The 19,329-nt window shown below is 47.7% G+C and overlaps 1 protein-coding gene across 5 annotated transcripts in view; it reads right to left on the bottom strand.

Annotated features, from left to right (window-relative positions):
* Nucleotides 1-6,446: 6,446 nt before the first annotated feature.
* Nucleotides 6,447-19,329, bottom strand: part of mych (myelocytomatosis oncogene homolog) — a 49,043-nt gene continuing 36,160 nt past the window's right edge. For 2 of the 5 annotated variants that reach the window (XM_048550098.2, XM_048550100.2), the window contains exons 2-3: nt 10,126-10,672; nt 6,447-8,757 (exon numbers count right to left, since the gene is read on the bottom strand). In XM_048550098.2, the coding sequence (XP_048406055.1) occupies nt 8,207-8,757; nt 10,126-10,672 (1,098 nt within the window). In that variant the 3' untranslated portion in view covers nt 6,447-8,206. Of the gene's footprint in view, nt 8,758-10,125; nt 10,673-14,551; nt 14,680-17,325; nt 17,420-19,329 lie in introns of those variants that run through there. The other 3 variants (XM_059652626.1, XM_059652625.1, XM_048550101.1) reach the window with 3 other exon arrangements.

The following is a 19,329-nucleotide window of genomic DNA, read 5'->3' as shown; positions in this document are numbered from 1 at the left end:
ACATAAAGCACTGTATCTCAATATGTGACAATAGCAAATCAACCAACTGATCGATCAAATGTGGAATAGTGAGAGTAAAAAACAAACAGACTGAAGCCAATGTGTTCTGACAAGGAGAAAATTGTTTGACAACAACTTGTTTGGCTCCTGACCAGGTGACCATGGTTTGAGTGGGGCCAGTGCAGCAGGGAGCTGCCAGCTGCAAAGATAATATTTCGAAAATCATTCTCTCACTCTGTCTCTCTCTCTCTCTCTCTCTCTCTCTCTGTCTCTGCCTCTCTCTGTCTCCCTCTCTCTGTCTCTCTCTCGGTCTCTGTCTCTGCATCTGTGTCTGCCTCTGTGTTTGTCTCTGCCTCTCTCTCTCCCTCTGTCTCTGCCTCTGTCTCTCTCTCTGCCTCTCTCTCTGTCTCTGTCTCTGTCTCTCTCTCTCTGTCTCTGTCTCTGCCTCTGTCTCTCTCTCTGTCTCTCTCTCTGCCTCTCTCTCTGCCTCTGTCTCTCTCTCTCTGTCTCTCTCTGTCTCTGCCTCTGTCTCTCTCTCTGCCTCTCTCTCTGTCTCTCTCTCTGTCTCTGTCTCTGTCTCTGCCTCTGTCTCTCTCTCTGTCTCTGTCTTTGTCTCTGCCTCTCTCTCTGTCTCTGCCTCTGTCTCTCTCTCTGTCTCTCTCTCTGCCTCTGTCTCTCTCTCTGCCTCTCTCTCTGTCTCTGTCTCTGCCTCTGTCTCTCTCTCTGTCTCTGCCTCTCTCTCTGTCTCTCTCTCTCTCTCTGTCTCTGCCTCTGTCTCTCCCTCTGTCTCTCTCTCTGTCTCTGTCTCTGTCTCTGCCTCTGTCTCTCTCTCTGCCTCTCTCTCTGTCTCTCTCTCTCTCTCTGTCTCTCTCTCTGCCTCTCTCTCTGTCTCTCTCTCTGCCTCTGTCTTTGTCTCTGCCTCTCTCTCTGTCTCTGTCTCTGCCTCTGTCTCTCTCTCTGTCTCTGTCTCTCTCTCTGCCTCTGTCTCTCTCTCTGTCTCTGTCTCTCTCTCTGCCTCTCTCTCTGTCTCTGTCTCTGCCTCTCTCTCGGTCTCTGTCTCTCTCTCTGTCTCTCTCTCGGTCTCTGTCTCTGTCTCTGTCTCTGTCTCTGCCTCTGTCTTTCACAGAGGTACCAGTAATGTCTGGCTCTCTTCCCGTTTCTGAGCAGACCCATGCTGCAGGGGCAATAAACACTGTCAGAGACAGTGGAAGCACATGTTTTCAATCAGTGAGGGAAAGACAGAGCATCGGTGTACAATAAACCTTCTGTTAACATCAAAGAATCAAAAGGAAGTGAAACAAAATAACACATAGAATTCTTTTCCAAACTGGAGCTATTGAACTGGGTCTCACTGCTCCCTCATCCCTGACCCTCCGACAGCATGGCGCTCCCTCAACACTGACCCTCCGACAGTGCGGCGCTCCCTCAACACTGACCCTCCGACAGCGCGGCGCTCCCTCAGCACTGACCCTCTGACAGCTCGGCACTCCCTCAGCACTGACCCTCCGACAGTGCGGTGGTCCCGCAGCACTGACCCTCCGACAGCGCCGCGCTTCCTCAGCACTGACCGTCCGACAGTGCGGCGCTCCCTCAGCGCTGACCCTCCAACAGTGCGTCTCCCTCAGCACTGACCCACCAACAGTGCCCACTCCCTCAGCACTGACCCTCTGACAGTGCGGCGCTCCCTAAGCACTGACCTTCTGACAGTGCGGCGCACCCTCAGCACTGACCCTCCAACAGAGCCCACTCCCTCAGCACTGACCCTCCGACAGTGCGGTGGTCCCGCAGCACTGACCCTCCGACAGCGCCGCGCTCCCTCAGCACTGACCCTCCAACAGAGCCCACTCCCTCAGCACTGACCCTCTGACAGTGCGGCGCACCCTCAGCACTGACCCTCTGACAGCGCAGCGATCCCTCAACACTGACCCTCCGACAGCTCGGCGCTCCCTCACCACTGACCCTCCGACAGCTCGGCGCTCCCTCACCACTGACCCTCCAACAGCGCGGCGCTCCCTCAGCACTGACCCTCCAACAGTGCCCACTCCCTCAGCACTGACCCTCTGACAGTGCGGCGCTCCCTAAGCACTGACCTTCTGACAGTGCGGCGCTCCCTCAGCTCTGACCCTCCAACAGTGCCCACTTCCTCAGCACTGACCCTCTGACAGTGCGGCGCTCCCTAAGCACTGACCTTCTGACAGTGCGGCGCACCCTCAGCACTGACCCTCCAACAGAGCCCACTCCCTCAGCACCGACTCTCTGACAGTGCAGTGCTCCCTCAGCACTGACCCTCCGACAATGCGGCGCTCCATCAGCACTGACCGTCCGACAGCGTTGCGCTCCCTCAGCACTGACCCTCCGACAGTGCCCACTCCCTCAGCACTGACCCTCCAACAGAGCCCACTCCCTCAGCACTGACTCTCTGACAGCGCGGCACTCCCTCATCACTGGCCCTCTGACAGTATGACACTCCCTCAGCTCTGACCCTCCAACAGTGCCCACTTCCTCAGCACTGACCCTCTGACAGTGCGGCGCTCCCTAAGCACTGACCTTCTGACAGTGCGGCGCACCCTCAGCACTGACCCTCCAACAGAGCCCACTCCCTCAGCACCGACTCTCTGACAGTGCAGTGCTCCCTCAGCACTGACCCTCCGACAATGCGGCGCTCCATCAGCACTGACCGTCCGACAGCGTTGCGCTCCCTCAGCACTGACCCTCCGACAGTGCCCACTCCCTCAGCACTGACCCTCCAACAGAGCCCACTCCCTCAGCACTGACTCTCTGACAGCGCGGCACTCCCTCATCACTGGCCCTCTGACAGTATGACACTCCCTCAGCACTGACTCTCCGACAGTGCGGCTAATTTGGTAATGGTCAATCGTACTGGATTTTTGTTGTGTAGTTTTGCAGGTGAATTTTAAACTCATTACCTCTGACATTCATCACCCTCTCCCAGCATACTGACAACTTGACTGAGTTCTGCAGGGTTAGATTCTCTGGTCAGCATATTGCAATCTTACTAAGCCACTGCATTGCTGGCAATCCTGGTGTGACCGGGGTATTGACATGCTGTCGAAGCATGCATCAGTTATGCATAAAATATTAATTATTCCTCAATTATTCCACCACCATTTGCACCCCCCCCCCCCCCCCCCCACCAACTTCCCCAGTTATCCTTACTCACTATTGCTCATTCATACCTTCGGTGATTAATATGAACTGGTGCACAGTGCTAGTGACTGAGTACATTTCTCTGGAGCCATAGTATCTACTAGATTAATGGCAGTGACTAATTACATTCTTGTGTCAATAACTCAACTCTCATTTTAGTATTGCAACACTGTTTAGGTTTTATCATTCATACCTTTGTTTCATTTGAGTTTGAATTGTTTTTGGGTCTTGATTCTCACTGTCTGAGCTCACTCAGAAAACTTGTGTCCAGGGGTTTTAAAGCTCTCGTGACAGCGCTGAATAGTAATCTAATATTGTTAATCTACGTAAAATGACATCAGTCCCCTGGCAAGCCTTCAGAATGGTCAAAGCAATGGGTTAGATGGTCAAATTTGTGTCTGTGATGGATGTGAAGTTATTAGTTTGATCCCCTCTCCAGTGGTGGGGTGACTGCACTGCATTCAGAGATAAACCACTTGGCCCCCCCAAGAGTGTTCAGACATTTTTCACTATCGCTATCCTCTCTCTCCTCCATATGAACTGAGACTTGATCAATTTATTGACAGAGCATTCCTAATCCCCAGGGCTAGAGCATTTCAAAGATTCGCTACTCTGACCTAAATAAATCCTATCACGAGGCTGTATCCTGTGCCCCAGATGCCCCACTTTTGGGGAAAAACCCGTCTATCCGGGGAGTTGTTCTGAATGTTCCAGGGAGTGCTGCATTGACAGGACAGCATCATTCCCACGGAGCTGCTACAGAACCTCTGCTTGTTTTTTTCGGGTGGATGTAGAACTATGTAACAGAAAACGGGGGAACTCCCTCTGTTGAATGAACTGACATTTATCCTGCAACCAGGTGCACTGAAGCTATCATCTGGTTCATTTTCATGGCAGTGGTTGTGCGAGGTTGCTGTGCAATATGCATGCCATATTTCCTAAAAGATTACCCTTCAGGCTGTTTCATTGGGACCACTGGGCTTGACCAAGTCAGAAAATAGCTTGAAGGCGACAAATCCTTGAGTCCCATCTACAAGGGACAAGTCGGGAGTGTGATGGAATACTCCCCATTTGTCTGGATGGGTGCAGCCCCAACAACACTCAAGAAGCTGGATGCCATCCAGGACAAAGCAGTTTGCTTGACTGGAAACACATCTGCAAACATCCACTTCCTCCACCACTGATGCTCAATAACATAAAAATTAGGTGCAGGATTAGGCCATTTGGCCCTCCATTCATGGCCGATCATGCAATTTCAGTATCCCATTCCGACTTTCTCCCCATATCCCTTTATCCCTTGAGCCACAAGGGTCACATCCAGCTCCGTCTGGAATAAACCTGATGAACCGGCCCCAACAGCTTCCTGTGGGAGAATTCCACAGGTTCACAACTCTCTAAGTGAAGAAATTTTTCCTCATTTTGATCCTGAATGGCTTATCCCTTACTACTAGACTGTGAACCCTAGTTCTGGATTTCCCCAACATTGGGAACATTCTTCCCACATGTAGCCTGGCCAGTCTCAATAGGATTTTCAATGTTCCTATGAGATCCCCCCCTCATTCGTCTAAACTCCAATGAGTACAAACCCATACAATCCAGCCTTTCCTCATACGTCAGTCCTGCCTTTCCAGGAATCAGTCTCGTGAACCTTTGCTGAACTCCCTCAATAGCAAGAATGTCCTTCCACAGACCAGGAGACCAAAACTGCACCCAATACTCAAGGTGTGGCCTCACCAAGGCTCTGTACAACTGCAACAAGACATCCTCACTCCAATACACTCATCCCCTCGCAACGAAGGCCAGTGTAACATTAGCTTTCCTTGCTGCCTGCTGCGCCTGCATGGCGATGTTCAGCGACCATTCCACCATATCACCTGGATCTTGTTACACCTCACCTTTTCCTAAACTGCCACTGTTCAAATAATAATCTGCCTTCTGGTTTTTGCAACCAAAGTGGATAACCTCACATTTATCCACAGTATATTGTATTTGCCAAATATTTGCCCACTCAGCCAGACTGTCCAAATCACCCTGCAGCCTCTTAGCATCCTCTCCACGGCACACACTGCCACCCAGCTTGGTGCCATCTGCAAATTTGGAAACATTGCATTCAGTTCCTTCATCCAAATCACTAATGTAGCAGCAGTGCATACCATCTACAAGATGCAGTGCAGAAGTTCACCAAAAATTACCTGACAGCACCTTCCAAACCCACAACCACTTCTTTCGAGGACGAAAGCAGTAGATTCACGGGAACACCATCTGCTTCAAGTTTCCCTCCAAGCCACTTAATATCCTGACTTGGCAATATATTACTGTTCTTTCACTGTCACTGGGTTAAATCCAGAACTCCCTTGCTAAGGGATTTGTGCGTTTAGCTACAGCACATGGTCTGCAGCAATTCAAGAAGGTAGCTCACCATCACTTTCTCAAGGGCAACGAGAGACAGGCAATAGTGGCCCACAATCTAAGAATGAGTGATGAGGAAACGAGTGGGAATTTAGGTGGATTTTGTTGCTCTCAAGTGCAGCAGGTTCAAAAATGATTTAGGGAAAGGGGAACATAACAGTGGAAATGATTGATAGTCAGCACTAGCTACTAGGGTTGTAGACAGGCAACCTAGTGCAGCCACACTGACTGATCAGAGCGCAGCTCTCCAGGTCCCAAGCCTGGGGCTGAAACCAGACTGATGGACACTTCATGCTAGTAGCTGTTCCTTTTCTCTGGTCAGAGAACACCAATCCATAGACACAAGCCAGAGTCGATGAATGGCAATGGTGGGTCCAAAAATCCCAGCTACTTGTCATTAATTTTAGAGCAGCTTCACATGAAACATTAAACTGTCTGCACTTTTGTACTTGGTGGATGCAAAATGACCTTTTATTCTACTCAGTGACCAGGTCAATATGGATCCTGCAAGCATCACCACTAATAGTCTGCCTGGGCATTACCTCACTGCTTAAGGGAGCTGCCTGCTCAGGAGTTAGTTGCTGCACTGGTCTATATTACAGTCATACTGATATTTTGAAATATTTCACTGGCTGTAAAAATGCATTGGAACATAGCGCTCCCAAAGGGACTTGTACAAAATCAATGTTCTTCTCTGAGGCTCTGTACCCTCCCAGTTACAGGCAATTGATAAATTTCCCAATATCACCTTTCAGGACGACAGGAATTAAATACAGTTTCATTCTCACAAGAAAAACTTCAACACTAAAGTGAACAAGTTTTGTTTTAAAGTTTTATTTATTAAAATTCTATTTATTAATATGGCTAAAGGCTGACAGAAAGTGCTTTGTCAAAACAAATGGTGGACATTCATTATCCGAAGAAACTTGATTTGCATTACAAAACCTTGACGTAATGATACAAAGCAATAACTTAAAGGCACACAAAACCCAGTCTGCTGATCAAGGATACCAATAATCCACATAAAAATACAGTACAACTCAAAAATGCACAAGATTTAACATAATAGGGCAGTGCATTATCTTAAAATAAATTATAGGACTAGCAGCAAACATTGCATTATTAATCAGTAAATCTAATGACAGAGGTTATTCGAAGATACAGTCATTGCTGCACCTGCAAGCACATGACGACAGGTTATGCAAGGGCTAAAACGTCTTGAGATTGTGACTTATAGAAAGCTACCACCTCAACCCCAAGAGAGGCAACTCTTGTTGGCTGGAGATGTGCAGGTGTTAATTGACGGTGGACGGTGAAAACAAAGGCAGGATCACAGAAACTTCATCCAAGCCTCATCCCTCAGAGAGTGTCAATTCCAAGTAATCCAGCACAAAGACTCTCGATCCCAAACACTCCCACAGAACCAGAGCTTTCCGCAGCATGAATCACACAGCCCACAAGGAATGTGAATAACGTTGCAACATGTCCCAGGTTCTATTCAGAGTCTGCACTTTGATGGAAAAGAGAGATAGAACAGGAGCAGAGTAAGGTGCAGTATCTGCCACTGACACAATACAATGGCTTCCCAATGTTTACAAAAATTAGCACAAAAGCTATTTAACAGTCAGGCATGATCAGCCAATTTATAATATATATTTATATACACACACTTGTACACACATAAAAAAATAATATAGATACTTTGTATTAAGTATGCATCCCATCGAAAACTCATCCTCTGGAAGCGTGGATTGCAGGTTCTTGATTGGAAGACTTAAAATTGAGGTGAAATGAGGTTTAGACCAAACAAAAAAAATCAGTGTCGCTTTGAAACAGTTCAGCGTAACTTGTTTTCCAAAAATATGGGACCTCTCACGTGCACAGTAATAGGTAGCAGCTGAGATCAGGGAATGTTGTTGCTGACTTGAGAGGTTTTACAGTTGAGCCTCTGAGCTAGTGTGGGCCGAGAAGGAGAGGGAGCTGGATACCAGCTAGCTCATCCATTATTACACGCCCTGCATTACACATCGCCCAACACCTTGGGGTGAAATCCAGTCCCTATTCTATATTCTCATGGTTATGGACAGGGCAAATGCTGGAGCATCCAAACACAGATGGGTCTGTGGATCTCAGACAGCTCACTTGGGGTCTGTTTCTACTCACCTCTTGGTTCCTGTGTGGAACTTAAGTGATTGTGCATTTAACAACACTCCCTGACAGTGTGAGCAGCTAGGGATGTGAGTGAGGGGCTTGTGGTTGAACAGCCAAAGGGTGGTCCCAGGGCTAAAAATCAGTGCCCAAAGCAGCCTCTTCAAATAACAGATAGCCAAGCAATTTCAGACACGTAACACATTCAAAACTGGAATAACAAAACTCCAGACTTACTTCCAAAAACATACAACACAATAAGGCACAGAAAAACAAATTCTCACAGGAGAAGAAAAACCCCGGTAGCACAAGTGCATGTTCGCAGTTTTTTCGCTTCATTTTGAGGCAATCACTTGTTCTTAAACCCTTCATTTGCACGGTGACGTATAAACAAAAAAAATTCACTCAGCAACCTCGAGGAATGATGCTGCCCTCCCTCAATCTCCTGGAGAATGAGGCAGTTCGCCTGGATTTACAAACTCTATTTTGAAAACCTCTGCATTTGTTCAATTTTCCGCCTAAGCTGTTGTTGCTTCTTCTGAAGTTTCTCTCTCTCAGTGTTCAGTTTCTGATGCTCTGCCTTCAATTTGATGACATACTCTGTTGCCTTCCTCAGGATAACCACTTTGGAGGCTTTGTCATTCTTGGAAAGTTCTGGCACCTCATCTCGAAGAGCCAACAGACAATGCTTCAACTCATTTCTCCTCTGTCTTTCCAAGACATTGTGCGTCCTCCGTCTCTCCTCATCTTCTGCATCAGGGGATTTCAGGCTAAAAGCTGATGACCTGTTGGGCAGTGAGTACTTGGCTGCGTGGAGATAGTTGTCTGTTTTAGCTCGTTTCGGAGCTGGTAGGTCCCTGGAGAGCAGAGGTGACGGTGCTGCGTAATTATGTTGCTGTTGAATTTCGAGACTGCATTGTTTGATACTAGCCAATGTCTGTGAACGGGTTCCGGGTCTTGGCATTTCCTGCTTGATGACACTCCCCTCGGCCAACCTTTGCTTCTCAATGCTTACGACATCAATCTCCTCTTCTGTAGACACAAAGCAGCTTTAATATTCAGGTTTTAGACAGAGAGAAAGAAAACAAAACCTAATGCAGGAGAAGCTAGAACACGACAAGATCACTCAGTCCCTGAACCATTCAATGAGATCACTGCTGGTCTCTATTTCCTCACTTTCCACAACTCTCACTGCCCCAACAACCATCCATCAATGTTGGTCAGGCTCAGGAAAGGATAATGAAAGGCCTCCTGTGTGCTTTGAGGTTATTACTCTTTCCAACCTCAAGGAGAAAATGTTGAACTTTTAATAGTTCAGAAAGTAAATTCAGAAGGAAGCCCACGTTTATCATTCTAACCACTACTTTTACCCACCTCCAATGGAAATTCTTTATTTCCAGGAAGTCACAAGCAATGTGTGGTGTAATGGAGGATTATGAGATCTATAGAGACCAAGCCACGATTCAATCGATTGGTTAGAACTGTATAGCACAGTACAGACCCTTTGGCCCACAATGCAGGCTTGAGAGTAGTATAGACTTGAGGGGCAAATGGCCTACTCCCGTATCTCATTCTCCTGCCAGCTCCAGGTACTGGAGGATAGGTGCTTCCAACACAGCCCGAGCTGCTCTGCTGATCCACACTTTCCGTCCTTTGCTAATCACCACCACCTCCACCCCCAAAAAAGGTTTGATCTTCCCAGTTACATCAACCTCACCAAAAACACAGAATACCTCCCTTTGACATTTCCAACCCACCAGCAATAAATTCCTGAGAACAAGCCTCTGCCACAGTCTGTCACCCAGTGAAATGTCGACACCATTCTGTGGGGAGACAAGGGCTTGATTCTTCAAATACATGCCCCCTGCCCCATCATTTCCCAATGGGTATTCCTCATGGATTGGGAAGAAGTACCTGCAGGGACTGACTCTCAGAGAAATTGCTTATTGATCAGACCAGTCAAACAGCTGGTGCAGAAACTCCCAGGAGGGGTACACTTTGTTCTACAATACCAGATGGAAGCCAAACTCAGAGTTTGGGCTAGAGGAGTCGGGTCATAATGGTGGACCGCCACCTGCTCTCTTCCAGGCTGCCCCGCTCCGGCATCTCCTTTAGCTAAAGACAGCGTCAACAAATCCAAGCCTGCTCCCATACAGTCAAAATACTGGATAGTAAATCAGAAACAGGAGCCTAGCCCCTTGCCTGGAAACTGCTGTCAGCTGTATGTTTCCACAATGACCCAGGACACCAATCCTATAAACATATTCACACCCACAGAGGAAGCCTTTCATCTCAGATGGGTCCATGGATGGCTGGAGAAGCCACTCATGAGACTACAGGACTAACAATCACAGAACTTAGATAAAATTACTGAGACCATTCGCTCCAGTAAATCTGTACCTGAGTCAGTGCAGTGTGAGAAAACACTGCCTGTAGACAAAGAACTTTCATCATCTGAGTTTGGGTTGTCCCTGTTCTGCTGAGGCCTCTCCAGGAAGGGGCTGATTGTTTCGAAATCTGAACTACAGATATCCTGGAAGAAATGTGACTCGATCTCAGACATCAGGGGGCTTGATACAGGGAGTGCGTCCAATTTATCACCAACTTTGTCCAGCTCTGTGCTGCCTAGTAAATTATTCCACATGCAATCCTGCTCCATCTTCAGTGACGCTTCTAAGTCACAAATTAAACTCTGGCTGATGAATTCCTCATCGTCCAACAGGAATTCTGACATTAATTCCAACTGGTCTGACTTGGAAGGAATTAAAGAGGAGAGGGAATCGCAGATATTCGACTTGGGAAGTGGGGATTGAGGTGATGCAGGCAACATTTCCACTGTCTTCAGAAATTCCTCACAGGTCTGATAAAAATCTTCTTCTTCCAGGAGTGACGAGAAAATCTGAAAATCACAGCTGATATTTCCGCTCTGAGGCATTGTGAGAAGACGCTGCAAGATAAACCACACAATGTTAATCCAAACTCTACAGGTAAAGAATTATAGAACAGTACAGATCAGTCACTGGCAGGGGGAGCTGGGAGACACAGAATACGTGAGGTCTCCAGGACAACTGCCCTGATGCTGGGAACTTTGCAGGATCCTGCGCTGATGGAACATGAGCTCCTGCTCCTCAGCACAACATCAGTGGCTCCAGATTGTGACATGCTTCATGTAACACCAGACCCAAGGCTGGCAATAGTACAGTGTTCTGAGGATCATGAACATACAAGTTGCAATGTAGCCAATCAGCTGCTCCATCAACCCCACGTCACAGCAGACACTCCTCAGGCTGAACACTAACACATGACACACTAACAACACCCCTCAAAAATACACAGCAGGAATACAGCATCCTCCTTCCTCAAGGAAGTTCATAAATGTGTTGGAAGTGTTTCCGAAGGGGTGTACTAGATTGACACTGGGGTGTGAGTTGTCTGATGAGGAAAGGTTGGACATACTGGGCTTGTTTCCCCTGGAGTTCTGATGAGTGAGGGGTGACTGGATTGAAGTGTGTAAGATTCCAAACTGTCTTGATCAGGTGGATGTGGGAAGGATGTTTCCTCTTGGGGGTCAGTTCAAAACCAGGGAATGCTGTTTTAAAATTAGAGTCACTTTCCAGGACAGAGATGAGGGATTTTTTTTTTTCACTCAGGGTTGTGCAACTTTGGAACAGTCTGGATCAGAAGGTAGGACAGGCAGCATTATGGGATATTTTTAAGGTGGAGGTGGATAGGTTGGGAATTGCACACAGAGGGGAAAGGGGTTGGGAATGGGCAATTTGAAACACAAATAGAACAGCCATGACATTATTTGTTGATGAACACATTCAAGGGGCTGAATGGTCTCATTCTGGATCTGGTCTGGAGTGCACAGTGGTTCAGTGGTTAGCACTGCTGCCTCACAGCACCAGGTTCAATTTTACACTCAAGCGGCTGTCTGTGTCGAGTTTGCACATTCTCTCTGTGACTGCGTGGGTTTTACCGAGTGCTCTGGTTTCCTCCTATGGTTCAAAGGTATGCGAATTAGTGGACTGTCCATGCCAAATTGCCCAAAAATATGCAAGTTGGATGGATTAGCCATGGGGGGAATGCAGAGTTACAAGGTTGGGGTAATGGGTCTGGGTGGGATAGTCCTCAGAGGGTTTATATAGACTTGTTGGGCCGAATGGCCTATTCCCACACTGTGGGGATTCTATGATTGCTCAGTGTAATGACAGGATTCTGACAAAGCTGAGCAACCATGTCCCTATAAAGGTTGCCCCATCCTTCAGTAACCACTATCTCCTGCTGGAACAAAAGAAGACTCTATTTCCATGCAGTTGTTGAAAGTAGAGCCAGTTCTACATTTGGCCCCATCATTGAAAGCACAGGAGGCCATTCAGCTCCTCAGGTCCATTATCGTGTCATAGAGATGTACAGATTGGGATTAGACTCTTCGGTCCAACTCATCTATGCTCCCCAGATATCCTAAATTAATCTAGTCCCATTTGCCAGCATTTGGCCCATAACTCTCTAAACCTTTCCTATTCATATACCCATCCAGATTCCTTTTAAAATGTTGCAATTGTACCAGCCTCCACTACTTCGTCTGGCAGTTTGTTCCATACAGACGCCAACTCTGTGTGGAAACAGTGCCCCTTAGGTCCCAGTTGTTTTATCCACAATATCATCAGTCAGATTAAACAGAAAGGTGCTAGAATTGTTGTAACCACTCCAACCAAAGCAGAGAGTACAAGTTCAGAGACACCTTCACCTGGGATGCTTCATTTCAAGCTGCCCTCATTAGGCAGAGATCTGCTTAGAAGGAGCCTCCCAAACTCCAGAGAGTTATTGAAGAGACAACCTGCATCTCCAATTTCCAACACTCCACCATTCTCAGGCTGTACTGAAGGGTGCTCCATGTGGAGCTGCACAGAGGAGGGTTAGACAGAGAAAAGCCAATTACCTTTAACAATGTTTCTTCAGTCAACAGTGATTAAACTATCCCTGGATACGCTGAGAGTTTCTAATCTCCATCCAAGTTCAACCTCACTTTATATCAATGCTCTCAGTTTTTGACTCATTTAAATACTTGGTGGCTTTTAGAAGTGGGGTTTTTACCTGCGACTACAAGACCCGCCTTTATTGTGTCACGTAACAATGAGGTCGCATTCCATCATTGGCACCAAGTTCTCTAATGTAGACACCCCCAAACTTTCCAAACAAATTAAACCACTTTCCAGTTAACGTCACAATTGTATTAAGAATTCAGTGATTTAGAAATCCCAGCTACATTTGCACAAGTTGCAGAAAATTAAATAACTTTAATTATAAATCTCCAGTAGTGAGCACAGGATGAACACACACTGATGTGAAACAGGCACAATATGCACTTTGAGACTTTTATCAATTAAACAACTGGAAACAAAGCAGACTGTGCATGCGTGTCTGTATGTGTGTCGTGTGCGAGACAGAGAGAGAGGGTGAGTGTGTGTGAAGGTGTTGAGTCTATGAGAGAGAGTGGGTGCGTGGGGATCCCAAATACTCACTTGCTGAGTATTCCCCAGACTTTGTTTGACATTTCTACCTGCCCCATGGCCAAATGATGGACTGAGGAACATACACACAGACCTATTCGTCACTTTCTACATTGTCTGATACATGACAGAAATTCTGCTGTATTCCACTTCTCACTCTCTACAGCGCCCCCACACCAAAAACCTGTTGTCAATACTCATTCCTGCACAGCTGGGACAGGTCAAGTTTGAACAGGAAGAGAATCCATAAAACAGATAAAGAGATGTCCAAAATCTTTGACCAAGTCTGAGAAACATCTTTATTAATAAAAAGAAAGCTGCACTGTTTTTCTTTCAGTCTAACTGAAGTGGTGAATAATCCTGGCTTCACGTTGATCAAGCCTGAGGAAAATTGCCAAATTCCTCCCTTATCTAAAGTATTTGCAGAATTCTGACAAGTATAGGTTCATGTTTTAAACGTATATAATAAATAGATAGATAGGTCAGAAGGACAAATTAACCCTTTAGAACCTAATTATTTCTAAATTGTACGTTATAAGAAAAAGTCTCTAAAAACTATCCCTTAGCTGTGTTTTTAAGGATTGAAAATCTGAGATAAACACAGGCTTTAATTAAATGTTCAAAAACAGTAGAAAATTTACTCTAAGCAAGAACACAGATTTGGATCTTCTAAAATCAGCGCTAGATGGAACAGTTGAAAAAAAATTTGATCTCTCAGAAAAATGCCATGTGCCAAGAAACGTAAAATCAACTGTTCAACTTAAATGACCTCTGACAGAATTGGAGGCAGCGTTAAAAGCTGAAAAGGAAATAGAACCTACAGTGGCCTCAAAGAGAAGGAAAGACATTTATCCTGTAATTATTAAAATTACAGAAGGAAGGCATTCACTAACACACTCTACAAACTGGACCTTCCCCTACTTTGAGCACAAACCCCTGGTCTTTATGCTGCCTTTTCCAAGAACACGTTCCCTTTTAAATGCCAGATTCTGCTTCGAAAGCTTCCACTAGTAAAATATTTCAATTATGCCATTAGTGCAAACATTTCTTCCAACTTCCCTTTGCGTTCTCTCAGTGAGAATCCGCCAGGCTGACTTCCTTCCTACTGATCCTCCAACAAATTTCACTTTTAGATTTTCAACCCTTCTGTTAATTCTGCCTCCCCACTGCTCTCAGTGAAGTAACAGTCCCACTTTCTGGACCATTCCTCCTTGGTTTATAATTTGGTGAATCTTCACTGCGTCCACATCATGGGCCAGAAACTCTCAATTTGAGACACACGCTGGATTCTTGGTGTGGACTGGCTAACTTACTATTCAGAGATTCTCTGTACAATGCGGTGAGGATCACTTCGGTGTTTGCTCCACCAGCACTCTCTTCGTTTCCACCAGTGTCATGCACTTACTATTTAACACTTTACTCTATTTTAAACCACAAGTGACACTGACTCACTCTCCCTTCAAATCTTGCTGTCATACCATGGAGCCGATGCCAGATTCCTGAGATGTGCACAGGCTGGACAGATGTGATTATCTCCAAGCGACCACCCCTTTCGTTGTTGCCGTCTCCGAAGGGGGAGGGGGAAGGGGAGGGGTGGGGGTAGTTTCTGATCTCACAGCTCTTCACAAACTGGGACAGTATTGAATCCCACACTCCCCCAAACACTCAGAAAAACTTCCAGAGATTCAAGTGACATAGATTCTGTCGCAGCAGTGACTCCATCCCCAACAAAATAACACAGTGACCCCTCCCTCAACCCCCCCATGACAGTAACTCCTCTAACAAGAGAGCCCCCCAACAAATCCCCAAAGTGACACCCCTCAATCCCCCAAATAGCAGTGACCCCACCCTCAAACCCCCCAAATAAGTGACTCCCCCTCAGACACCCCCAAATAAGTGACTCCCCCAAACCCCACAAATAAGTGATCCCCCCTCAAACCCCACAAATAACAGTGACCCCCATCAAACACCCCAAATAGCAGTCACCCCCCCCCTCAGACCCCCCCAAAATAGTAGTGACCCCCCCCAAACCCCACAAATAACAGTGACCCCCCTCAGACACCCCCAAATAACAGTGGCCCCACCCTCAAAACCCCCAAATAGCAGTGACCCCGCCCTCAAACCCCCCAAATACCAGTGACCCCCCTCAGACCCCCCCAAATAACAGTGATCCCCCCAAACCCCACAAATAAGTGATCCCCCCTCAAATCCCACCAAATAAGTGATCCCAGCCTCAAACCACACCAAATAACAGTGATCCCTCCAAACCCCACAAATAACAGTGATCCCCCCTCAGAACCCCCAAATAACAGTGATCCCTCCAAACCCCACAAATAACAGTGATCCTCCCTCAGACCCCCCCAAATAACAGTGATCCCTCCAAACCCCACAAATAACAGTGATCCCCCCTCAGACCCCCCCAAATAACAGTGATCCCTCCAAACCCCACAAATAACTGATCCCCCCCCAAATAACAGTGATCCCCCCTCAGACCCCCCCAAATAACAGTGATCCCTCCAAAGCCCACAAATAACAGTGATCCCCCCCTCAGACCCCCCCAAATAACAGTGATCCCTCCAAACCCCACAAATAACAGTGATCCCCCCCCTCAGACCCCCCCAAATAACAGTGATCCCTCCAAACCCCACAAATAACAGTGATCCCCCCTCAGACCCCCCCAAATAACAGTGATCCCTCCAAACCCCACAAATAACTGATCCCCCCCCAAATAACAGTGATCCCCCCTCAGACCCCCCCAAATAACAGTGATCCCTCCAAAGCCCACAAATAACAGTGATCCCCCCCTCAGACCCCCCCAAATAACAGTGATCCCTCCAAACCCCACAAATAACAGTGATCCCCCCCTCAGACCCCCCCAAATAACAGTGATTCCCCCAAACCCCACAAATAACAGTGATCCCCCCTCAGACCCCCCCAAATAACAGTGATCCCTCCAAACCCCACAAATAACAGTGATCCCCCCTCAGACCCCCCCAAATAACAGTGATCCCTCCAAACCCCACAAATAACAGTGATCCCCCCTCAGATCCCCCCAAATAACAGTGATCCCTCCAAACCCCACAAATAACAGTGATCCCCCTCAGACCCCCCCAAATAACAGTGATCCCCCAAACCCCACAAATAACAGTGATCCCCCCCTCAGACCCCCCCAAATAACAGTGATCCCTCCAAACCCCACAAATAACAGTGATCCCCCCTCAAACCCCCCCAAATAACAGTGATCCCTCCAAACCCCACAAATAACAGTGATCCCCCCTCAGACCCCCCAAATAACAGTGATCCCTCCAAACCCCACAAATAACAGTGATCCCCCCTCAGACCCCCCAAATAACAGTGATCCCTCCAAACCCCACAAATAACAGTGATCCCCCCTCAAACCCCCCCAAATAACAGTGATCCCTCCAAACCCCACAAATAACAGTGATCCCCCCTCAAACCCCCCCAAATAACAGTGATCCCTCCAAACCCCCCAAATAACAGTGATCCCCCCTCAGACCCCCCAAATAACAGTGATCCCTCCAAACCCCACAAATAACAGTGGTCCCCCCAGACCCCCCCAAATAACAGTGATCCCCCATCAGACCCCCCAAATAACAGTGATCCCCCAAACCCCACAAATAACAGTGATCCCCCCCTCAGACCCCCCCAAATAACAGTGATCCCCCCTCAGACCCCCCCAAATAACAGTGATCCCTCCAAACCCCACAAATAACAGTGATCCCCCCTCAGACCCCGACAAATAACAGTGATCCCTCCAAACCCCACAAATAACAGTGATCCCCCCTCAGATCCCCCCAAATAAGTGATCCCCCCTCAGATCCCCCCAAATAACAGTGATCCCTCCAAACCCCACAAATAACAGTGATCCCCCCTCAGATCCCCACAAATAACAGTGATCCCCCCTCAGATCCCCCCAAATAACAGTGATCCCTCCAAACCCCACAAATAACAGTGATCCCCCCTCAGGCCCCCCCCCCCCAGTAAGTGACCCCGCCAAATCCCCCCCAACCACACGGTGACTCTCTCCCCCCCGCCGAGGCCGGGCCGGGCCGGCCGTGCCCCTTACCCACGGGCTGCTCTCTGTCCCTCTCTGTGTCTCGGTGCCTCTCCGCGCGCCGCTCCGGTGCCGGTTGCTCTGACCCTCTCGCGGCCCCTCGGCCCCTCTTTATACTGGGCCCGCCTCCCCGCTCCGCTCCCGCCAAAACCCAGCGGCTAGCCCCGCCCCCAGGGCCGGCCGGCCGCCGCGGGGGGAGGGGGAGGGGAAGGGGAAGGGCGCCCGGCTACCCCGGGGGGGGGGGGAATAGTCTGCTGTGCCTCTGGGGGTGAGGGGGTGGTGGGCTGTGAGTGAACAGACCCTTCGCCACCCCCCCCCGGGAGTGTACTGACCCACCCCGCCCTGTCACTGACACGTTGTTTTACAGGGAATTTAACATTAAAACGCAGGGAACATTTTTTAAAATGAAAACCAACTTTAATTGACAATGTGACCGCCATCAGGCTCTGTGTTTTACAGAGAAATGGAAAAGAATGGTTTAATGTGAAATAAACCCATCCACAGAGGCTGAGACAACAGGAGTATCTGTGGGGGTAGGGAGTCTCTATCATCCCCATCAGAGGGTCTGCAGGAAGGTCACTGATAGGAAATACTAACCTTTCCCTTTCCAGAGCTGCTGGGGTTTTCCAGCACCTTCTGTTTCCATTGGGGGGGGGGGGGTACAGCCAGAATAGGGAAGTGCCACCCCCTGTGCACTACTGATAGAATGCAGTGCAGTACAGGCCGTTCGGCCCACAATGTTGTGCTGAACGTTTACCCTAAACCAATGGTCTTTCTAACCTCCACCCCTACCTTTATATTATCATCCATATGCCTATGTAACAGCCACATAAATGCCCCTAACGAGGCCGACGCCACTACCCTCTCCGGCAATGCATTCCACACCCCTACCACTCTCTGAGTAAAGAATCTAGCTCTGACGTCTCCCCTATATCTACGTCCACTCACATTAAAACTATGCGCCCTCGTAGTCGCTACCTCCATCCTAGGAAAAAGTCTCTGTCTACTCTGTCCATACTTCTGATCATTTTGTAGCCTAAAATTTTGTACACTCATCCTCTTTCTGAGGGCTATGAGCCTTTGGAACTCCTCGCCTCAGAGATCTGTGAGGGCAAGCTCCTTGTAGGTGTTTAAGGCTGAGACAGATTCTTCGTCAGGCAGTTAACGGACAGTTAACAGGGAAACGGTACAAAACTGCCTGATCAGGAATGTTGGATTGGCCATGATTTTAATGAATAGCATAGCAGGTTTGAGGGGCCAAATGGCCCACTCCAGTTCCTGTTTCTTACTGTCTTTAGGAGATACAATTAGGAGCAGGAGACCATTCAGCCCATCGAGACTGCTCTGCCATTTAATAAGATCATGGCTGATCTGATTGTCACCTCAACTCCATCTTAATTCTAATCCACCTACCATCAATAACCTTTCACTGTTTTCCATACCAAGAACCTATGTGCCTCTAGAACATAGATCGGTACAACACAGGAACAGACCCTTTGGCTTACCATGTCTATACTGACCATGAAGACATTCTAAACTAGTCCCATCTATCTATACATAGTCTGTATTCCTCTATTTCCTGTCTGTTCATTTGTCTGTCTAAATGACTCTTAAACACTGCTGTTGTATTTGCTTCTAACACCTCCCCTGACAGCACGAATCAGGCACATATCACCCTCCTTGGAAAAAACTTGAATGTCTCCTTTAAATTTCCCCCCTCACTGTAAACCTCCAATCCCTAGTATTTTACATTTCCACCCTGGGAAAAGGATTCCTCATATCCACCCTATCCATGCCTCTCATAATTTTACACACTTCTATCAGGTCACCGCCTCCAGCCTCTGACACTCTAGTGACAACAATCCAAGTTTGTCCAACTTCTCCCTATAGCTAATGCACTCCAAATCAGGCAACACCCTTATAAACCTCTTCTGCACCATCTCCATAGCCTCCACATCCTTCTTGTAATGTGGCATCCAGTACTGCATACAATACTCTAAATGTGGCCCGTAACTA

The sequence above is a fragment of the Stegostoma tigrinum genome, chromosome 19 (genome assembly GCF_030684315.1).
Source record: "Stegostoma tigrinum isolate sSteTig4 chromosome 19, sSteTig4.hap1, whole genome shotgun sequence".
In the NCBI taxonomy this organism is placed as follows: Eukaryota; Metazoa; Chordata; class Chondrichthyes; order Orectolobiformes; family Stegostomatidae; genus Stegostoma; species Stegostoma tigrinum.
This window is presented reverse-complemented; position numbering and strand designations above follow the sequence as displayed.